We start from the raw sequence: 17920 nt of genomic DNA on the forward strand, positions 1-17920 counted from the left end.
ATAAACATAACTATGGTTTTACAAATACAAAGCAAATAGGTAACTATGATTATGGACATGGACATATGTAGGGAGTGAGGATACACCTTTAGTTAAAATGGTGGGTAAAAATATTTTCTTTTATCTAATACTAGTTAATTTGATATAGTTTTTATTGTTGTCAAAGTTAATTTGATATGGTTTCAAATGTATAATTTTATAATTGTGAAAATAAAAAAAATCTCAATGAGATCTCCAAAAGGAGGACAATATTATATAGTTTTTTTTTTTTTCATTTACCACTTTAATGGTATTAATTTGCGTATACATCTACAAAAAGAAAAACAAAAAATAAATTTTTTTAAAAAAAAGACATGAAAATTTTATGCAATTTTTTTTTACATCTTCCGTGTATACAGAACTGCGGATAGTAAAAGACCACTACGGTTGTGGTTGAATATTTACGCATTTACGTAAAGTTTTGGATTCGAGTCATAATATCTGTATAGTAAGTATGAGTTTAGCATATCCCTCTCAATAACAAAGGTCAAAAAAAAAAAAAACTGCGGATCAAAAACACTTCTCTCCCACGTTAGAAAACCACTTTTCTCTTCCCTTCTTTTCTCTCCCCTCCTGCTGCTTACGAGTCGACCTGCGAATGTCCATGGACCTTTTCAATTAGCACAATCTCCCAGGTGCTCTTTCCTCTAGCTCCAGTCTTTTATTCAACTAATAAAGAAGGCTTGGTTCTGATGATTGAGGGTTTGCTTAAAGTTGAAATTAGGGCTGTGATTTGGCGATTTTGTTGAAATTAGAGCTGTCATATTTGGGGATCGTTGACATTGGGTATGGGTTGTGAAATGCGTTGATAATTTTTCAATCTTCATCTTTATTCGGTGCCCAATGGGCCTATGAACTGTGAAATCCTAAATAAACAAACATGACTCTGCCAAAATTTCGATGATATTGTTGAATTTGGGGAAAAAAAAAAAGATTATGCAGGTTCAATTTGAAATCTTGGTATCTCCACTGATTCCAAAGATCACATTGAATTTTCGGTGTAGGTGGTGGATCTGGATCTGCCAACCACTTGGAACTGTTGATCAACATGGCTCATGTTGCAACCAATAAAGAGGTAACCTTGGTCAATATAATGAAACAAGAGCCTAGGATCTGCTTCCGAATTTAAGTATTGTGTTAAGTACAACTTGGCAGGTTGTGTACTTGTTAAATCATTCAATACTCTGGTGGCTGCTTTCAGGGTCACTCTTATGATGAGAATAATGATGTTCAGAAAATGGTTTTTGATTTGGGTGCGTTTGTTGGGGACTTGACTGTTGAGGAGGATGCAAGCAGGTATGTTTCTTTCTCATTTCTACATTTTATAATATATAAAAAAAGAAAAAAAAAAAAAAGAAGAAGAAAAATATGCACCATGACATAGACAATCATGTGGTGGTGTACTCTCTGCACAATATGCATGTAGGCAGAGCTGTGTTTTCATTTTCTGTGATAAAGAAGCCTGCACAGCAATTGTGTATTTCTATAACTTGTGTGTGGATATTAGGAGGAGAGGTATGCAGATGCGAATTAAATTGCATACTTCAAATTCTTGTGCAACTCAACATGGTATGCTGAGTATGTTGATGGAAAATAGAATAAGTTTTCTAGCATTGCATTAGTCTGAATTATCATCTTGGCAAGTGATTCCAGTGTAACTTTTTCTTCATCCCAGTGATGATGTATCGTTAGAAGGACTACAACAAGAACTGGAAGAATGTAAAAATGATGATGTAAGTAGTATGTTTAAGTTCTATGCTCTTTAATACTTCAATTCTTGGTCATGTCGTTTTTCTTTTTATTTGGTTTTTTGTTTGTTGTGCTAAGAAAGAAAGGTTCTTCTCTTTGCTTTGAGGTTTTGAAAATACTAGTCCTGAAAGAAGTTTGTTCTTCAAATGTGCTAAAATTCATTATTGGTTGCATGGTACAAAGGAGAAACATAATAGAGATTGATATATAGAGTTCGTCACCTTTTTAAATGACAGTACCCAAATTCAATGTGATATACTTTTATTCCATGATCTCCGTAAATCATGAAATAAAATATTTCTATTCAAGATTTATTTATTTATTGAATGACGTCCAATTAGTGAGGAGGGAAAGGCAAATTGGAGAGCGCTCTTCTGATGAGGAGGTGAAGAGGGCTGTTTTTCTACTTAGTAAGAAGGCTCTTTGGCCCAATGGGTTTCTCATGGCTTTGTTTTGACAATGCTGGGATGTCATGAAGTGAGATTTGGGTTTCAGGAGTACCTTAAAATGGGTGATAATTGCAATAACCAATGAGACGTTTACTTTTTTCTTTTTCTTTCTTTCTAAAAATAAATGATTAGGCAAGTGTGGATGATTCTAGGCCTATAAGTTTGCTAACCAACTTGTGAAAGAATTACTCAAATACATTAATATTTTCCCATCTATCATCTAATTTGTGTAGTTTTGGATATATCTTCTAGAGGCCATCACTGAAATACAATATTCTTTCTACTATCTATCATCTATTTTAGGTAGTTGCGAACATATTGTCTAAAGGTACGAAACTTCGGGAGTATACAAAGGGGGTTGAGAACAACATACGGCAAGTTGAATTGGACTCGATTCAGGTTAGATTCTTCATCAATGAGAGCCTCTTTACCTTTCTTGTGCTCTAGTTCTTTGTTTCGTGTCTCAAAGATCTATACTTGTAAAAGCACATCCTTTGAAGTTTTTATTTTGTGATAATTAGGATTTTTTTTTTACTTGAGTAGCCGTTTTTGTGTGCTTATTGTGCGAAACTTAAAATATGTTTGTATTCTTCCTGTTGGAAATGTACTGCCTTGAGCTTTGTGATTGCAGTATTTAACTGTTCTCTTTGGTTGTTACGAGTTCTATGCTTTCAAGATGTACTATTTTTTTTTTTTTTTTTGAATAGAAACATTGTATTGATAATCAAGAGGAAAAATCCTCGATCAAACAAGAAGACCAAAAAAAGAGTCTGACCTACTAAGAATGAAAAACAAACTGTATAAAAAACACGAAAAAACACAAAAAAACTTCAGTAAAATCATCTTAAGACTGCCATCATGTCTCTCATGATGGTAGAGTAGTGATAATCCTTGAACTGCCCCGAAACCGAAGCCCAAAGGGATGCCCAAAATTTAATTCTGTCCCATAATTCCTCAACCCTAACTCCTATATAACCCTGAAAAATTCTTTGATTTCGCTCCATCCAGATATTCCAGAAAATAGCATGAACTAGACAATCACGAAGGATTCCAGCTCTCTTCCCCTTCCCTGAAATCCTCAGATTGATACTAAGGAGCTCAAAACACCCTTTAGGAATCACCCACTCCACTCCGAGAGCACCCAACATCCTCCACCATAATCTTAGGGAATACGAACAATGAATGAACAAGTGATCAATGTTTTCTGCATTCTCTTTGCAAAGAACACACCAAGAGGGGGATAAGCACATCTTTGGTTGCCTCCTTTGAATGCAATCACAAGTATTAATCCTACCATTTGCTGCCAGCCATACGAAAAATTGAATTTTCGGCGGGGTCTTTGCCTTCCAGATTGAGCTGAAAGGGGGAAAGACATCCCTAGTGGTAGAGAGAAGAAAAGACCTGAAAGACTTGCAGGAAAAAGAACCCTGCTCCTCGACCTCCCAAGATCTCCGATCCGGTCTAGAACCGTATAATCTCACGTTCCCCAATATATCCAAAAGTATTACCACTTCTGCTATTTCGGCCTCGGACAAATTCCTTCTGAAATCAAAATCCCAATTGAGAGGCATCACATGATTGTTAGCAAAACAGGCTATACTTTGATTTTTTTCTCCTAGACAAGGAAGAGAGTCTAGGAAACAGATCTTTAAGAATCCCTTCTTTCAGCCAAAAATCCTCCCAAAATCTAATTTTCTCCCCATTTCCAACAGAAAATCTGCAGCATTGAAGAAACGAGTTATACCCTTTCGAAATTTCTCGCCAAGGATTCCTGCAAGACACCTTATCAATCTGTTTAGTATCCCACCCATTTGAGTCAATTCCGTACTTGCTCTTAATGATCCTATGCCATAGCGAATTGGGTTCAAGTGGAAATCTCCACAACCATTTAGCTCTGAGGGCTTCATTTCTTTCTCTTAAAGAGCCAATTCCAAGACCACCTTCCTCTTTCGATTTAGTCACCCTTTCCCACCTGACCAAGTGACAATTCTTGCCATCTTCTAGACCTTCCCATAAAAAGTTACGCATAAGTTGTTCTACTTTGGCGGCCACTCCTATAGGCATCTTAAACAGTGACATATAGTAAGAAGGAATGCTGCTCAAAACCGCTTGGATTAGCGTTAACCTTCCACCTTTGGATAAGCAAGCCCTCTTCCATTTTTGAAGTCTTTTCTCCACCTTATCCATTACTGGATTCCAGAAATTAAGAGCTCTTGGGTTTCCCCCGAGAGGCAGACCCAAGTAAACCATAGGCCAGCAACCAACCTCGCATCCCCAACTGCCCGCCATGTTATTCAGAGCATCAGTACTAAAATTGATCCCCAGAATGCAACTTTTAGCCTTATTAATCTTCATTCCAGACACCTCACAAAACAACTTCAACAGTTGCAACAGATTTAACCAATACTCTTCCTTGCCATCCAAAAGGAAAATGGTATCATCTGCAAATTGGAGGTGAGAAACTTCCACTTGATCATGACCAGAAACAATTCCATGAACTAGGTTAACATCTTGAGCCCTTTCTATTATTCTGCTTAAAACGTCGCTAACCAAAGTAAATAGGAAAGGGGATAACGGGTCCCCTTGTCTCAATCCCCTAGAGGCTCTGAACTTTCCTCTTGGTTTTCCATTAATCATAATGGAAAAGTTGACAGATTCCAAGCAGCCAATAATCCAGCCTCTCCATTTGGCACCAAAGCCTTTCCTTACCAGCACATCATCTACGAAATTCCATTCCACATGGTCGTAAGCTTTCTCGAAATCAATTTTGAAAACCAGCCCTTTTCTTTTCTGTTTTCTGACTTCCTCAACAACTTCATTTGCAACTAACACAGCATCTAGAATCTGTCGCTTTTGGACAAAGGCTCCCTGAGATTGGGAGATAGTATTTCCAAGAACCTCCCTCAATCTTGAAACCAAGACCTTGGATATCACTTTATAAAGGCTCGTAACAAGACTAATCGGTCTGTAATCAGTAACCTTCACAGAATTCGCCTTTTTAGGAATGAGACAAATGAAAGTTTCATTTGTAACCCCATTAACGATTCCACTTTGAAAAAAATCTTGCATAACCTTCATGAGATCTCCCTTGACAACCTCCCAGCAAGATTGGAAAAAACTCATGGAGAAACCATCTGGTCCCGGGGATTTGTCCTTGCCACACTCGAAAACTGCTTTCTGAACTTCCTCCAAATCAAAAGGACGTTCAAGCCAATCCGCCTCCACTTGGCTAATGGGACACCAATTTAGCCCTTCAACTCCCCAGCCTACATTTTTATTGCTGCTATATAACCCTTTAAAGAATCTAATCACCTCCCTTTCAATGTTAGCGTCTACTTCTATAACTCCCAAATCCTCCACTTCTAATTTTTCTATGTAATTTCTTTTCCTAGCTCCGCTTGCCACTCTGTGAAAGAACTTGGTATTCCCATCTCCTTCTCTTGCCCATTTTACCTTTCCTCTTTGGCGCCATTTGACTTCCTCCTTCTGGGCCAAATCTCCAATCTTTAGAAGAAGATTATCTCTCTCAGACCTCAAAAGGTGATCCAAACCTTCAGTTCCTTCACGTTGATCCAAAACCAGCAATCTAGCTTCTGCCTCCCGTAAATCACGCTCAACATCCCCGAATACCTCCTTGCTCCATACTTTCAATTTCGATTTAGCATTTTTAACCTCGTCATGAATTTGTATCCCTCCCATCCCAGAATCTGGTCCTCACCCCACCACAGCTTGATCTTCCTCTTAAAATCCGGGTGATTCAGCCACATATTTTCAAACCGGAATGGTGAAGGACCCCACTTTACCCTAGAGGTGTCCAGCTCTATAGGGCAATGATCAGAGGTGATTCGCGGCAAGGCTTTGTGGCGATAATGAGGGAAGTGATCTTCCCAGCTGCCCGACACCAGAAATCTGTCCAGTCTTCTACAAACAGCATTTTCTCTTAGATTAGACCAAGTGAAAGAAGCGTTTAGGAGATTGGGATCCCGTAAATTTGTTTCTTGGATAAAATCATTAAAATCTCTCATGCTTTTAGTCACTCTTCCTTCGTTCGACTTTTCAGCTGAAAAGCGGACAACGTTAAAGTCCCCACCAAGACACCACTTATCACCGCAATACCCGTACAGATCAGCCAATTCTTCCCAGAAACTATTTCTTTCCCTCTGTCTGCATGGGCCATAAATCCCGGACAGCCACCAATCTGTCCCAATATTCTCTACAATTCTAATAGACACAGAAAATTCGCCAACCATAGAATCGATTACCGAAACGGATTGGGAATTCCACAAAACTGCTATGCCGCCAGATCTTCCCAAAGAGGGCGAGAAGACCCACTCCTTGAATCTTGACCCCCAAACACCTGCGACCAATTGTCTGTCCACAGTCTCCTTTTTAGTTTCCAACAAAATTACTATGTCTGGTTTGAGTCTCCGAAGTTACTATTTTTTCTACGCTGGAATATTTTCTTGGATGCTGTACCTGTAGTGGTCTATGTAAAGCTGATTGTTTTATGATAGAGATTGGAAAAAAGGATCTATAACTTTCTCAATACGTCTTGTTTAATAATTACTTCTCGTTTCCAGCATTAATTTTATATAGATAATGGCAAGGGTTCTGGGAATCATAAGTTTGATGGTTAGGGATCTTGCTTCTTCATTACTGCAGGATTATATTAAAGAAAGTGATAATCTAGTTTCTCTTCATGATCAAATTCGTGATTGTGACAGCATCTTGTCACAGATGGAAACTCTTCTCAGTGGATTTCAGGTATATTAGTCCCTGCTTCGTTGTTTCATCATCATCACAATTTACGTGCTTTTACTTCTAGTCACCTTATGCCATAACAAACTAGTTTCCCTCAGATACCTACATAACCACTTGTACTTGTTTATTTTTCCCAATTTTTTTTGGATCAATATATTTTGTATTTATTTTGAAGTAAATAGATGCTTCCGAATGATATTCATTCTCTTTCCTAGTTTCTTTTACTTTGGTTTGTTAATTCCAGTTTCTTGCATCGGGCTTTTCTTTCTTTTTTTAAATTATTTTTTTATTTTTTTATATGAAACAAGAACTTTCATTTATTTTAAAACAAAGTACAAGAATAGAGAACAAGGGGTACATGTCTAAACGATACACAAAACCTGCAACCACACTCTATCTAAAATAGATACAGCAAAACCGTAGAATTGTGAGGGGATTTCTTGCCCACTTCGAATGGAATGTTCCATTTTCAGATTGTGCCTATCTATAAAATATAAATGCCATTAATACTTCAAGAATTGTTGTCCAGGCAGAGATTGGTTCAATAAGTTCAGACATCAAAATTCTCCAGGAGAAGTCTATGGATATGGGTTTGAAGCTGAAGAATCGCAAGGTATCATTTGGTATCTTCATCCTTATGTAGTATGATGACCTGATAACTCTTTGTTTTTTCCCTATGGTTTACTGCTTCATCCCACACTCCACTCTTTCTTATCTTCGTCCTTATTGTTATTTACACTTCTATTACAATGTAGCGTGCCATTACAGCATGCTTAATTAACTATAACTATTTCATTTTGGGTTTTAGTGAATTGAACAACATTAAGGATTTCCAAGGGCTTTTGAAATCTGTTTCAATGTCAATCATTGCTGATTCCAACATTTGCAATGACTTTGACGACAGAAATGTGATATAGTTTCCAAGTCCATTAGGCTCCTTGGCTTTCTATTACATTATGCATACGAAGACGCATTTAAAAAATATTTCTTCTGATTCTTATGCATAAAAGTTCTTGGTTCTTTTATAGAAAACAATTCTTATCCATTTTTCTTGTAATGATCAGTTTATGTTAATTTAACAGATGACAGAGTCAAAATTGGCAAAGTTTGTTGAAGACATTATAGTCCCTCCAAAGATGGTAGACATAATTGTCGATGGCGAGGTATATCTTTATCCTTTTCTTTTTAGTACTTCATTTCTCCTTGTAAATGTGATTTGCAATTTTTTTTTCCTTCCATCATTAACCATCACTTTAGCAATGTTATTGATGTTGGTTCTATAAATTTGGACTTAGAACCAGCGCACAGTACTAGTTACATGAATCAACCCAAATTGAATTCATTTTTTATAATGTTCTGATTTTGCAAGTGAGTTGTTTCTTGTTGGATGAAGTTGAAACCCTTGTTTTCAGAAAAAAGAAGAAGAAGATGCCTCACTAGTTCACTTTTTAATTCATTATACTGGCTTGACTAGAAAAAATGTATTTAAGTTGTAACAATGTTAATTACATATAATTTCTTTTGTTGTATTTCCTCTTTTGTCCATGGTTAAGTTTGGTTGTTTCTTTTTGCATTTGATAAGAAGTTCCGTTATAATTTTTTAGATAAGAATGTTTTATCAGAATCTCAGCTGTATCATATGTTCTTAAGTGAAACTTAATGGCCAGTAATATGTTGCTCTCTAGTTGGCGTATTGAATTTAATATTTTATTTTTGTTTTCTCTTTCTCCCATTGTTGTTAACATGTTCAATGTGTAATTGTTATGCAGGTGAATGATGAATATATGAGAACTTTAGAGATTCTTAGTAAGAAGCTCAAGTTCGTAGAAGTGGATCTTATGGTTAAAACTTCAAAAGCTCTAAAAGATGTTCAGCCCGAGCTTGAAAAACTTAGACAGAAAGCAGTTTCCAAGGTTGTTATTAAAGTTGCCACTTAAACTTGATGATGTTGATCACCTAATTGCTTGTTGCATGTTTTCATATCGTACATCATACCTGATCTATGCCAGCAGTGCAGTAAATGCCCTTTAACATATGCTATATAGGAGTAAAATCTGGTGGTACTGGGACAAAAAAAGGTAATCCTAGCCAGTTAAACATTTGCACATGTGAGTTTGCCACTTCTATATGGATAGGAATCTGTAAATAAGTAGTTTGTTTACTAACTTGTAACTATTTTAATGGAGGGATTTCGTAGTCTCAGGGCCACTAGGTTTTGTTTCAAGGTTTTTAAGTTTAACCCATATTGCATTCCAGGATATTCATAGAAATATAGGATGTATACAAGTCATTGCTTGTCACTTAGTTATTAACTGTTAACATCTGGACAGAGGAAAATAACAAAATTACTGTCATAATACTGACAGACTGTATGCTGAAAATGTATGTGCTTAGTTCGTTGGTTTGTCCAGTCCAGACACACACTGATAACATATAGCAGATACTGACTATTGTGCTTTTAAAAGAGAAGATACTCATCTTTGTTGGTATTGTCTTAAGTAACAGTGTCTTGAACAATGTTGATTTCTTATGTGATTTTAATAAGTTGCGAAGTCTTAAAACTCCGTCTTTTTTTGGTTAGAACTAGCTTTGAACCATTGAATATTTAATAAAGTACTTCTGTCTGTATATATCTTTTTGCAGGTGTTTGACTTCGTTGTTCAGAAGCTTTATGCGTTGAGAAAACCAAAAACAAATATCCAGATCCTTCAACAGAATGTTCTTTTGAAGTACAAGTGAGTAGTCTGAATAGCATTCTCAATTTTCTGTAAATGGTTTTCGTTAATATCATAATATGCATAGTCCACATTTTAGGCAAATGATTGACAATCATTTGTGTTGGGTTTTTTCCATACAAATTCATCCATTACCTTAGCTGTGCGTCAATAATTGGAGTGTATGCGAGATTAATTTAAAAATGGTCCACTGGAGTGTGTATGTCTTATGTTTCACATCTGACTAGGAAGTTGCTTGCTGTCTTACCTAGCACAGGTTTAGAACTAAATACATAATTTGAAATGTATTCATTTTTTGTTTACTAAACAAATATAAGTTTGTGATGATTAGAACTTAGAATTGGATCTCCATCTTAATCAGATGGAATATAGCTGATCTTGATTTCCATCCAATTAATGGGATGGATCTGCTTTGTGTGGTAGTTGAAACTTAAATGAGTCAAATTGAAGTTGGATTCAGATCACTGAGCCAATACAGCCCTGTTGCAGAAATTCAGGGTAGCTGCAACAATTCAGGATTTGAAGTCTATTTAGACAGGCTATTAGAGGATTTGCTTGGGAAAAAGTTGTGTTGCTTATTATTTTCTTTTATCCACAACTATGTTATTTGGCGCAGACATGGGCTTAGCCAAGTTGGAATCCCCCTTCCTGTAGTTTAGATTAGATTAAAGTAGATTATTGTTTGTATAAAAAATAATGTTATTTGGAAAGAAAAAGGTGTTTCTGGGAAACAATCTGATTAACTTATGAGTTTTATGGTTTGAGAAAATTGACCATGGATCTCTGAAACTGTTTGATTGTCTTATGTGTTTGAGAGTAGGAGAAACTGAATCATACATTTGAAGTGTCACTTTTATGTGCACCCGTCTTCCTGGATCATGTGTAGTGCTAAATGATTGTAGACTGTAGCCATCCTTGAGCTGTTAAGAGAAAAAGCTCAATGATCACATTGTTTCTTATATAAATATAGCATTCAGTCATGTATCGTAATTTATGCCACTAACTAAACATCAAGTTAGTTTGGGGTGCCAGTGCCATTAATTTGGGGTACGTGCATCTATTAGATGGACATCTCTTCATAATTTTTTTTTTTTTTCTTCCACGAGATGTGTATAGATATTATTTTCGGACTCTAGCAGTTACACCCATGCTTACTGCTGTGGTTTTGTGTTTTTGCGTTTGGTTCTTTTATTTATTTATTTAATTGATTCCAGTGTGGCAATGTAGGTATGTTGTTTCCTTCCTGAAGGAACATGGCAAGGAGATATATATTGAGGTTCGTGGAGCATACATTGACACAATGAACAAGGTCAACACTGTAAAACTGATGACCTATCTTTGAATTATGATATAGAAGAACTGGAATATTGCTATTACCATATATAAATAGGCAGCGTCACATGCTCTCTGTTTTCTTCTGTTCTGATTTAACTCATTTATGGATTAGGTGATTTTTACTTTTTTATTTTATTAATTTATAATACTTTGTTAATAGAAAAGCCCTAGTGCTAGGGTGGGCACTGGTTACAAGCTTTAGAGCCTTTTACTTGCAGGTTCTATCTTGCTTCATCAAAAAAGCTTTATTCACTTTTTATTTATTTTTGTTTGGGTACTGGTTACAAGCTTTGTAGACCTTAAAATTTTCTTTTTATAAGTGGAAGCCAAGAAATATTAAAAGACCTTTCTCATTGCTTCATCCAACATTTAAATTACTCATTGCCTTTCTTTCTTTAATTCATTGGACAAAAATTCCAATAAACTACTTACATGGGATGTGAAACTCATTCTGGTTAGAGTTTGATAGATAATATCACTTGACACTTAGCAGCCCTGTGAAACTCAGTACCATGATATGCGATCCAAAGGAAGGTGTGGGAGAATGAAGGGAAGTATGTGTTAGGTAAAAGTAGGGTTAAGGGACCAGAAACTAGGTAACCTGGGAAAAATACTCAAAAGCAAAACTATGTGCAGAATACGGCCCTTGGAAATTACAAAAAAGTGTACACTCAGCAAGGATATGAAAAATACTAAAGAATGATAAGAAAACAAAATATTCTCAGGATTTCTCATCTTTTTTGGTTTTGCATATAATTAACCAAGTATAAAATAAAAACTTTGTAACCTTAAATGTTGAATTTAGGCTCCCACTAAATGAGATGATAATATTAGCTATATTAAATTCACCATATGTGAAATTTAGAAAGAATATGCAACTGAATCATGCATGCCTCCAACTAAAGATCCGTTTACTGTGAACTTACTGTTTTTGCACATCCTAGCAAGAAGACAGATTTGTTTGTTTGGATGTTGACTGATGGAATCTGCATCCAAATAATTGTGAGAGAACTTATTAGAGAACAAACTCTCATGTAGATCTTTCCTAAATGACGAACACAAACTACATCCTTAGTTGATAGATATAATGTTAGAACATCTGGCTTTGACATAGAGATAATGCACTGTAGATACTTATTGTTTTTATTGTGAACTTATTGTTTTTGCACATCCTAGCAAGAAGACAGATTTGTTTGTTTGGATGTTGACTGATGGAATCTGCATCCAAATAATTGTGAGAGAACTTATTAGAGAACAAACTCTCATGTAGATCTTTCCTAAATAGCGAACACAAACTACATTCTTAGTTGATAGATATAATGTTAGAACATCTGGCTTTGACATAGAGATAATGCACTGTAGATACTTCAAAGTAGTTCCTTAGTGCCTTTGCGGACTTCAAACCTGATATTTTGTTTTGTTCTGCTTCTGCATGCTTATACATTACCTTTTTATAAACTGTTTAAGGTCTTTTCCCACTGTTAGTTAAGATGCAGAATTGGCCCTTCCTGTATCATTCTAAGGTTGATAAACAAGCCGGTTGAAAACACCATGAAAGTTGCCTAAACCCTTAATTCCTTGCACTAAGGAAGTACCTCATTTTTAACAATTATTGTAGCCTTCATAGAGGAGTAGGACAATTTATCTAGGCATACTATTGTTAAAATGAGCGTAATTCATATAGTCCATTGGAACTTGTCTTCCCAAAGGAAGAGGTCCCAAGGTTCGAATGCCCCTTCCCTCATTGATAAAAAAGAACAAAAAAATAAAAATAAAGGATAAACCATATAGTATATTGAAGATAAGTTATATGTTTTTGCAGGTCCTAAGTGCACATTTCCGCGCTTATATTCAGGCACTTGAGAAACTACAGTTGGATATTGCAACGTCTAGTGATTTAATTGGTGTTGAGACAAGAAACACTAGTCTCTTTTCAAGAGGAAGGGAACCACTGAAGAACCGGTCTGCTGTCTTTGCTCTTGGAGAGAGGAGAAAAATTTTAAAGGTTGTCTCTGCAACTTATCTGTTAATCAAATTTTTATTGGTGCCCGTGGTAAAACTATCTCCAACCATGATGGCATTGTAATTTATAATGCTGAACGTTTTGGATGAATTTTGCTACTACTCACTTTTTGATGAAACATTAGATTTTAGAACAGCCTGCTATGTTGAAAAAAAGAAGTGCAAGGTGGGAGGGAAGCAAAAGAGGTGCTCTGCTATGTTGAAATCTGTTGTCATAATGAAATTGAGGATATCTTCATCTTTAAATTGTTTGGGCCTTGGGGTACTATTGATATTGAATGTCTTTGATATTAATTTGTTGGGAGCTTCGAATGAGCATATCTTTTATAGCTTTTGACTGCTTGGAATTTGATTTTAATTGTTTTTCTGGTTCTGGTTGTTATATCATCTCGGAGGTTTTCCTTTCTAAAATCAACTGTCTAAAACATTTCGATAAGGATTGTTATACTTTGTCTTAAACACCACTTTTAGATCATTGATTTAGTATAAATGTAATAGAAAATGCTTTACTAATGGGAAACTAGTGTTGGTTTTCTCATAATGGCATCTTGTTTATTTATCTTGTAACATGTCATTTTTGAAAATTTTCTTTTTATCAGGAAATTGAGGAACCTGCATTGATTCCACATATAGCTGAAGCAAGCTCCATGAAGTATCCGTATGAGGTCCTCTTCAGGAGCTTGCACAAGCTGCTTATGGATACTGCTACTTCTGAGTAATAGAGTTTGCTCTGCTCCTTGATATTGTTTTCTAGACTCTAGTGAAAGATTGACCATACGGAAACTTGTTTTCACAATTTCCCCCTCTTACCTGCAGGTATCATTTCTGTGATGATTTCTTTGGTGAAGAATCCATATTTTATGACATTTTTGCGGGTAAATCTGACATTTTTTTTATATGATCCATTAGCTTATGGTTAACTTATTCCTAATTGCGTACTTATTGCAAATACAAAGAGCAGAAAGTTCATTTCTGTGGTCTGCAGCAAATTTTTACGGCATTCTACTGGTGACTGTTAGATTCTGATGGTCACTTTTGCTCCTTTGAAGATTCTCATTGTGCTTTGTTTTGAAGAAAAACAAATGGCTCATTTTGATGACTTCCTGAATGCTTTTTGATGCCAGGCCCATTTTCTGTAATTGATGAACACTTCAACTCAATACTTCCAAATTGTTATGATGCTATTGGTGTGATGCTTATGATTCGTATAATACACCAGCACCAGGTAGCATTCCAGTCGTCTAAGATTGTATTTTATGTATTCAATTTACTCATGTTCTAGTCAACAGTTTCATGACCTCCATATTGTGTGACATGCATATCCTGCTCTGCAGTGACAATTTTTAATGAGGATTCTAAGTTAGAAGCATATTCAAAAGAATCACATGGGTTCCAAAATTAATGTCAACCATGCCGATATCATGTCAGTGCAATGTTATTTCTATACCACTGGTAGTAGTGGAAATGTATCCTAAGCCCTAAACAGAACCGTTTTAGCCATATTTGCCACACCTTTAGGCTGGCTGTTCAAACAACAAGGGTGAGATCCCATTTAAGAAGGGGACTTTACAATATATGATTATGTATTTATTCTTGCACCAGATCTAAAAGACAGAACTCAATTGTTTTTGGGGAAAACATTTACTATGACTTTCATATCAAGTTGAATACTTGAATCTAATTAGTTTTCTGAGAGCAGTGAATTATTTTCCATTTTGTTAGATTGGAAGGCAGCTACCAATTAGATCGTTCTCTCGTCTAATTATGAGGCTGATCAGTTTTTGTTTTGTTTTGTTTTGTTTTGATATGTACAATAGAAATGGACTTCTTGCCTATTGCTTGTATAGTTTGACATTTGCTATTATTTTTTATAAGTAGTTTGGATTTTCAGTTTCTCTTCTATTTCTCTTGGTTTCTTTCTGATGCGATTGTTATTAGTTCTTAAGATAGACCCATGATATTGTCCTCTTGTGCATGTACTGTGTGGCATATGTCACTTGGCTGTAGATATTGCACGGCAAGCGTTAGACAGTTTATCATTTTAATGATACCGTTAACTTGTGTCATATGGTGCCTTTGCTAGAAGATAATCTATTACTGATATTTTATTTTTAACATCCTTTGCAGCTTATTATGTCTCGGCGGCGTATTCCATGCTTGGATTCATACTTGGACAAGGTGATTGTCTGTTTGCTTATCTTATTATCTGCATGTATTTTCTTGTATTCGTAGACAATTGATGATATGTAACTGTTGACTGGAATTTTAACTAAGGAAATAAATTCTGATGGAACTTTTGATTTTTATCTAGGGTACTTTTGGTTTATGTTTTAGCAAAATGGGTCATATTCAAAGCTTGTTGCAGTTTGTCTTGGTCTTTTATACCATAAACACATGAAAATACAATGCAGTCTGATTTTGAAATATTAACAGGTCAATATCGCTCTATGGCCTCGTTTTAAGATGGTGTTTGACCTGCATTTAAACAGCTTGCGTACTGCAAATGTAAAGACATTGTGGGAAGATGATGTTCATCCTCACTATGTCATGAGGCGTTATGCTGAATTCACAGCTTCACTTATCCACCTGAATGTGGAATATGGAGATGGGCAGGTTAGATATAGAAACTTAAAAAAACTTTTTGCTCATTAAGATTCTTGATCACTTCATGGACTTAAATATCCTTCCATGATGTGCAGCTTGAATTAAATTTGGAACGACTGAGAATGGCTATTGACGACTTGCTTATCAAGCTTGCTAAATCATTTCCAAGGCCAAAGCTACAAACCGTGTTTCTGATAAACAACTATGATATGACGATTGCTGTATTGAAGGTAAAATCAGTTTCTTGTTTCTTTTTAAAAAATTGAAAGAAAAAAAAAAACATTAATGATCTTTATCAGCACTAAGGTGAAATTTAAGGGTATGGCTAAATTTCTTGGACATGCTCAGTCGTATATTTTGTAATTTTTGGCATTTGAATATAGGAGGCTGATCCAGAAGGTGGTAAAATTCAAATGCACTTTGAGGAGCTTCTCAAAAGCAACACAGCATTATTTGTTGTAAGTGCCTGGTCCTGCTACCTGTCTTCCAGAAAATGTTTTGGTGAAAACTGAAGAGTGCTTGTTAATCTTGGAATTCTGCAAATGAAGTTCGGATTTCAGCTAAACATTTTATGCTTTCCTAATTCATTTCTGATATTTTTTTTCAGTCTGCTTTTATATTCTTTATAAGCTTTTAAAAAGAACATAAATGGAATCATATGAACTAAAAGAATTAGGTTGATTAAAAAGTCAAATGTGCTTATTTAGTGATTGTCCTCTTTCCAATGATAGGAAGACTGACGCCATCTCCTTCCAACCATTGGCTTGACTTGTTTAGTAATGAAAATTATTATTTTCAGAGAAGTTGTCATTGATTTTGGCATAACTTGGACTGGGCGGGTTGATGATTTGCAGCAGTCTTTCCTTGACTATATGCTTTAAGGGGACAAGTTAATTAGTTGTGGTCTATAGGGTTTAGTAAATTAAGCAGACAATCAAATGATTTTGGTTTTAGGCTAGTGATTTTAACACTTGTCCTGGACCCCTACCTGTGAGTGCACAAAGAATTGTTAAATATTCAATTCGGAGTGCAGCTTGCTAAATAAGAAGTGCTAAAATTGCGATCTATTACCAGCACACTACTCAGTATAAGGAGAACGGGACAAATAATGCAATCTGGGTTGTATAGGGTCTTCTGTCCTTTCTGCCCTTTCGGTATATTTAGCTTTGATTTGCTTCTTTTGTTTTAAGTTTTTACCTCTCTCCTTGCAGGAAGAACTACTACTAGAGCACTTCAGTGATTTAATCAAGTTTGTTAAAACCCGAGCCTGTAAGTATATTGATAAATAATGCTGTGGCATCTTATTTTCTTCTAGTTATTTAGATTAATGTAATTATTTGCAATTTACTTATCAGCGGAGGATCCAAGTGCTAGTTCTGAGAAGCCTATAACTGTTGCGGAGGTTGAGCCGCTTGTGAAGGACTTTGGAAGTAGATGGAAAGCTGCAATCGAACTGATGCACAAAGATGTCATAACTTCTTTCAGCAACTTCTTGTGTGGTATGGAGATCTTGAGGGCGGCATTGACTCAGCTGTTGCTTTATTATACTAGGCTCTCAGATTCCATAAAGAGGATTGTTGGTGGGTCTGCACTTAACAAGGATCTAGTGTCGATATCTTCAATCATGTATGAAATTAGGAAATACTCGAGGACTTTCTAAGTTGTTCAGGTTCATATGGGTTGCCTGGTTTGGATTTTGGACATAGTTGATTTGAAGGGGAAATTCAATATGGAAAACATAATGTACTGATCAAATATCTTCTTGTTGTGCCCGGGAAAGGACGCTGAAGAAAAAGATTCATTCAGTTGCCTTCACTCCGAAGAAAAATATAGTTCAAGTAGTATTCTTTGGAAAGACAATTTTTCTTAGTAGGACAATGTAGTTCATTCTGCGGCAATGGTGATTCTAATGGTTTGTAATTCTCCTCGCCCGTACCCTCAATGCCAAGCTTTGCATTCTTCAGCCCTGGCTCTTAGGTTGAGGAAAGTAGTTGTGCGTTAGAGTTCTCAGAAGTGGGAAGGTTCCATTGGTCAATGTACTTTTTTGGCAATCCTGTTGTGAAATTCTTGATTGCTTACAACTTTGTTTTGATACCAAAATCCCATTTGTCATACACACATGTACGCAGATTAATTAACTCTGGTTTAGATTAGTAGATGCTAATTATTTGTATTTTTCAACAAGAGCAGTGGAAGGTGTAATTTTCTGTTTTCGTGTAGTACTTT

At 35.8% G+C, this 17920-nt stretch overlaps 1 protein-coding gene across 1 annotated transcript; it reads left to right on the forward strand.

Annotated features, from left to right (window-relative positions):
* On the forward strand, positions 322–17911 carry LOC18793825 (vacuolar protein sorting-associated protein 52 A). The gene is made up of 21 exons (XM_007225609.2): positions 322–674; positions 1044–1114; positions 1241–1335; positions 1715–1772; positions 2541–2636; positions 6900–7001; positions 7528–7611; positions 8081–8161; positions 8768–8911; positions 9642–9733; positions 10961–11042; positions 12891–13073; positions 13690–13805; positions 13907–13965; positions 14215–14315; positions 15218–15268; positions 15524–15703; positions 15790–15924; positions 16078–16152; positions 16906–16963; positions 17050–17911. The coding sequence occupies exons 2-21, from the start codon at positions 1088–1090 to the stop codon at positions 17352–17354; spliced, it is 2124 nt and encodes a 707-aa protein (XP_007225671.1). The 5' UTR covers positions 322–674; positions 1044–1087; the 3' UTR covers positions 17355–17911.

The sequence above is a fragment of the Prunus persica genome, chromosome G1, assembly GCF_000346465.2.
Source record: "Prunus persica cultivar Lovell chromosome G1, Prunus_persica_NCBIv2, whole genome shotgun sequence".
NCBI lineage: Eukaryota > Viridiplantae > Streptophyta > Magnoliopsida > Rosales > Rosaceae > Prunus > Prunus persica.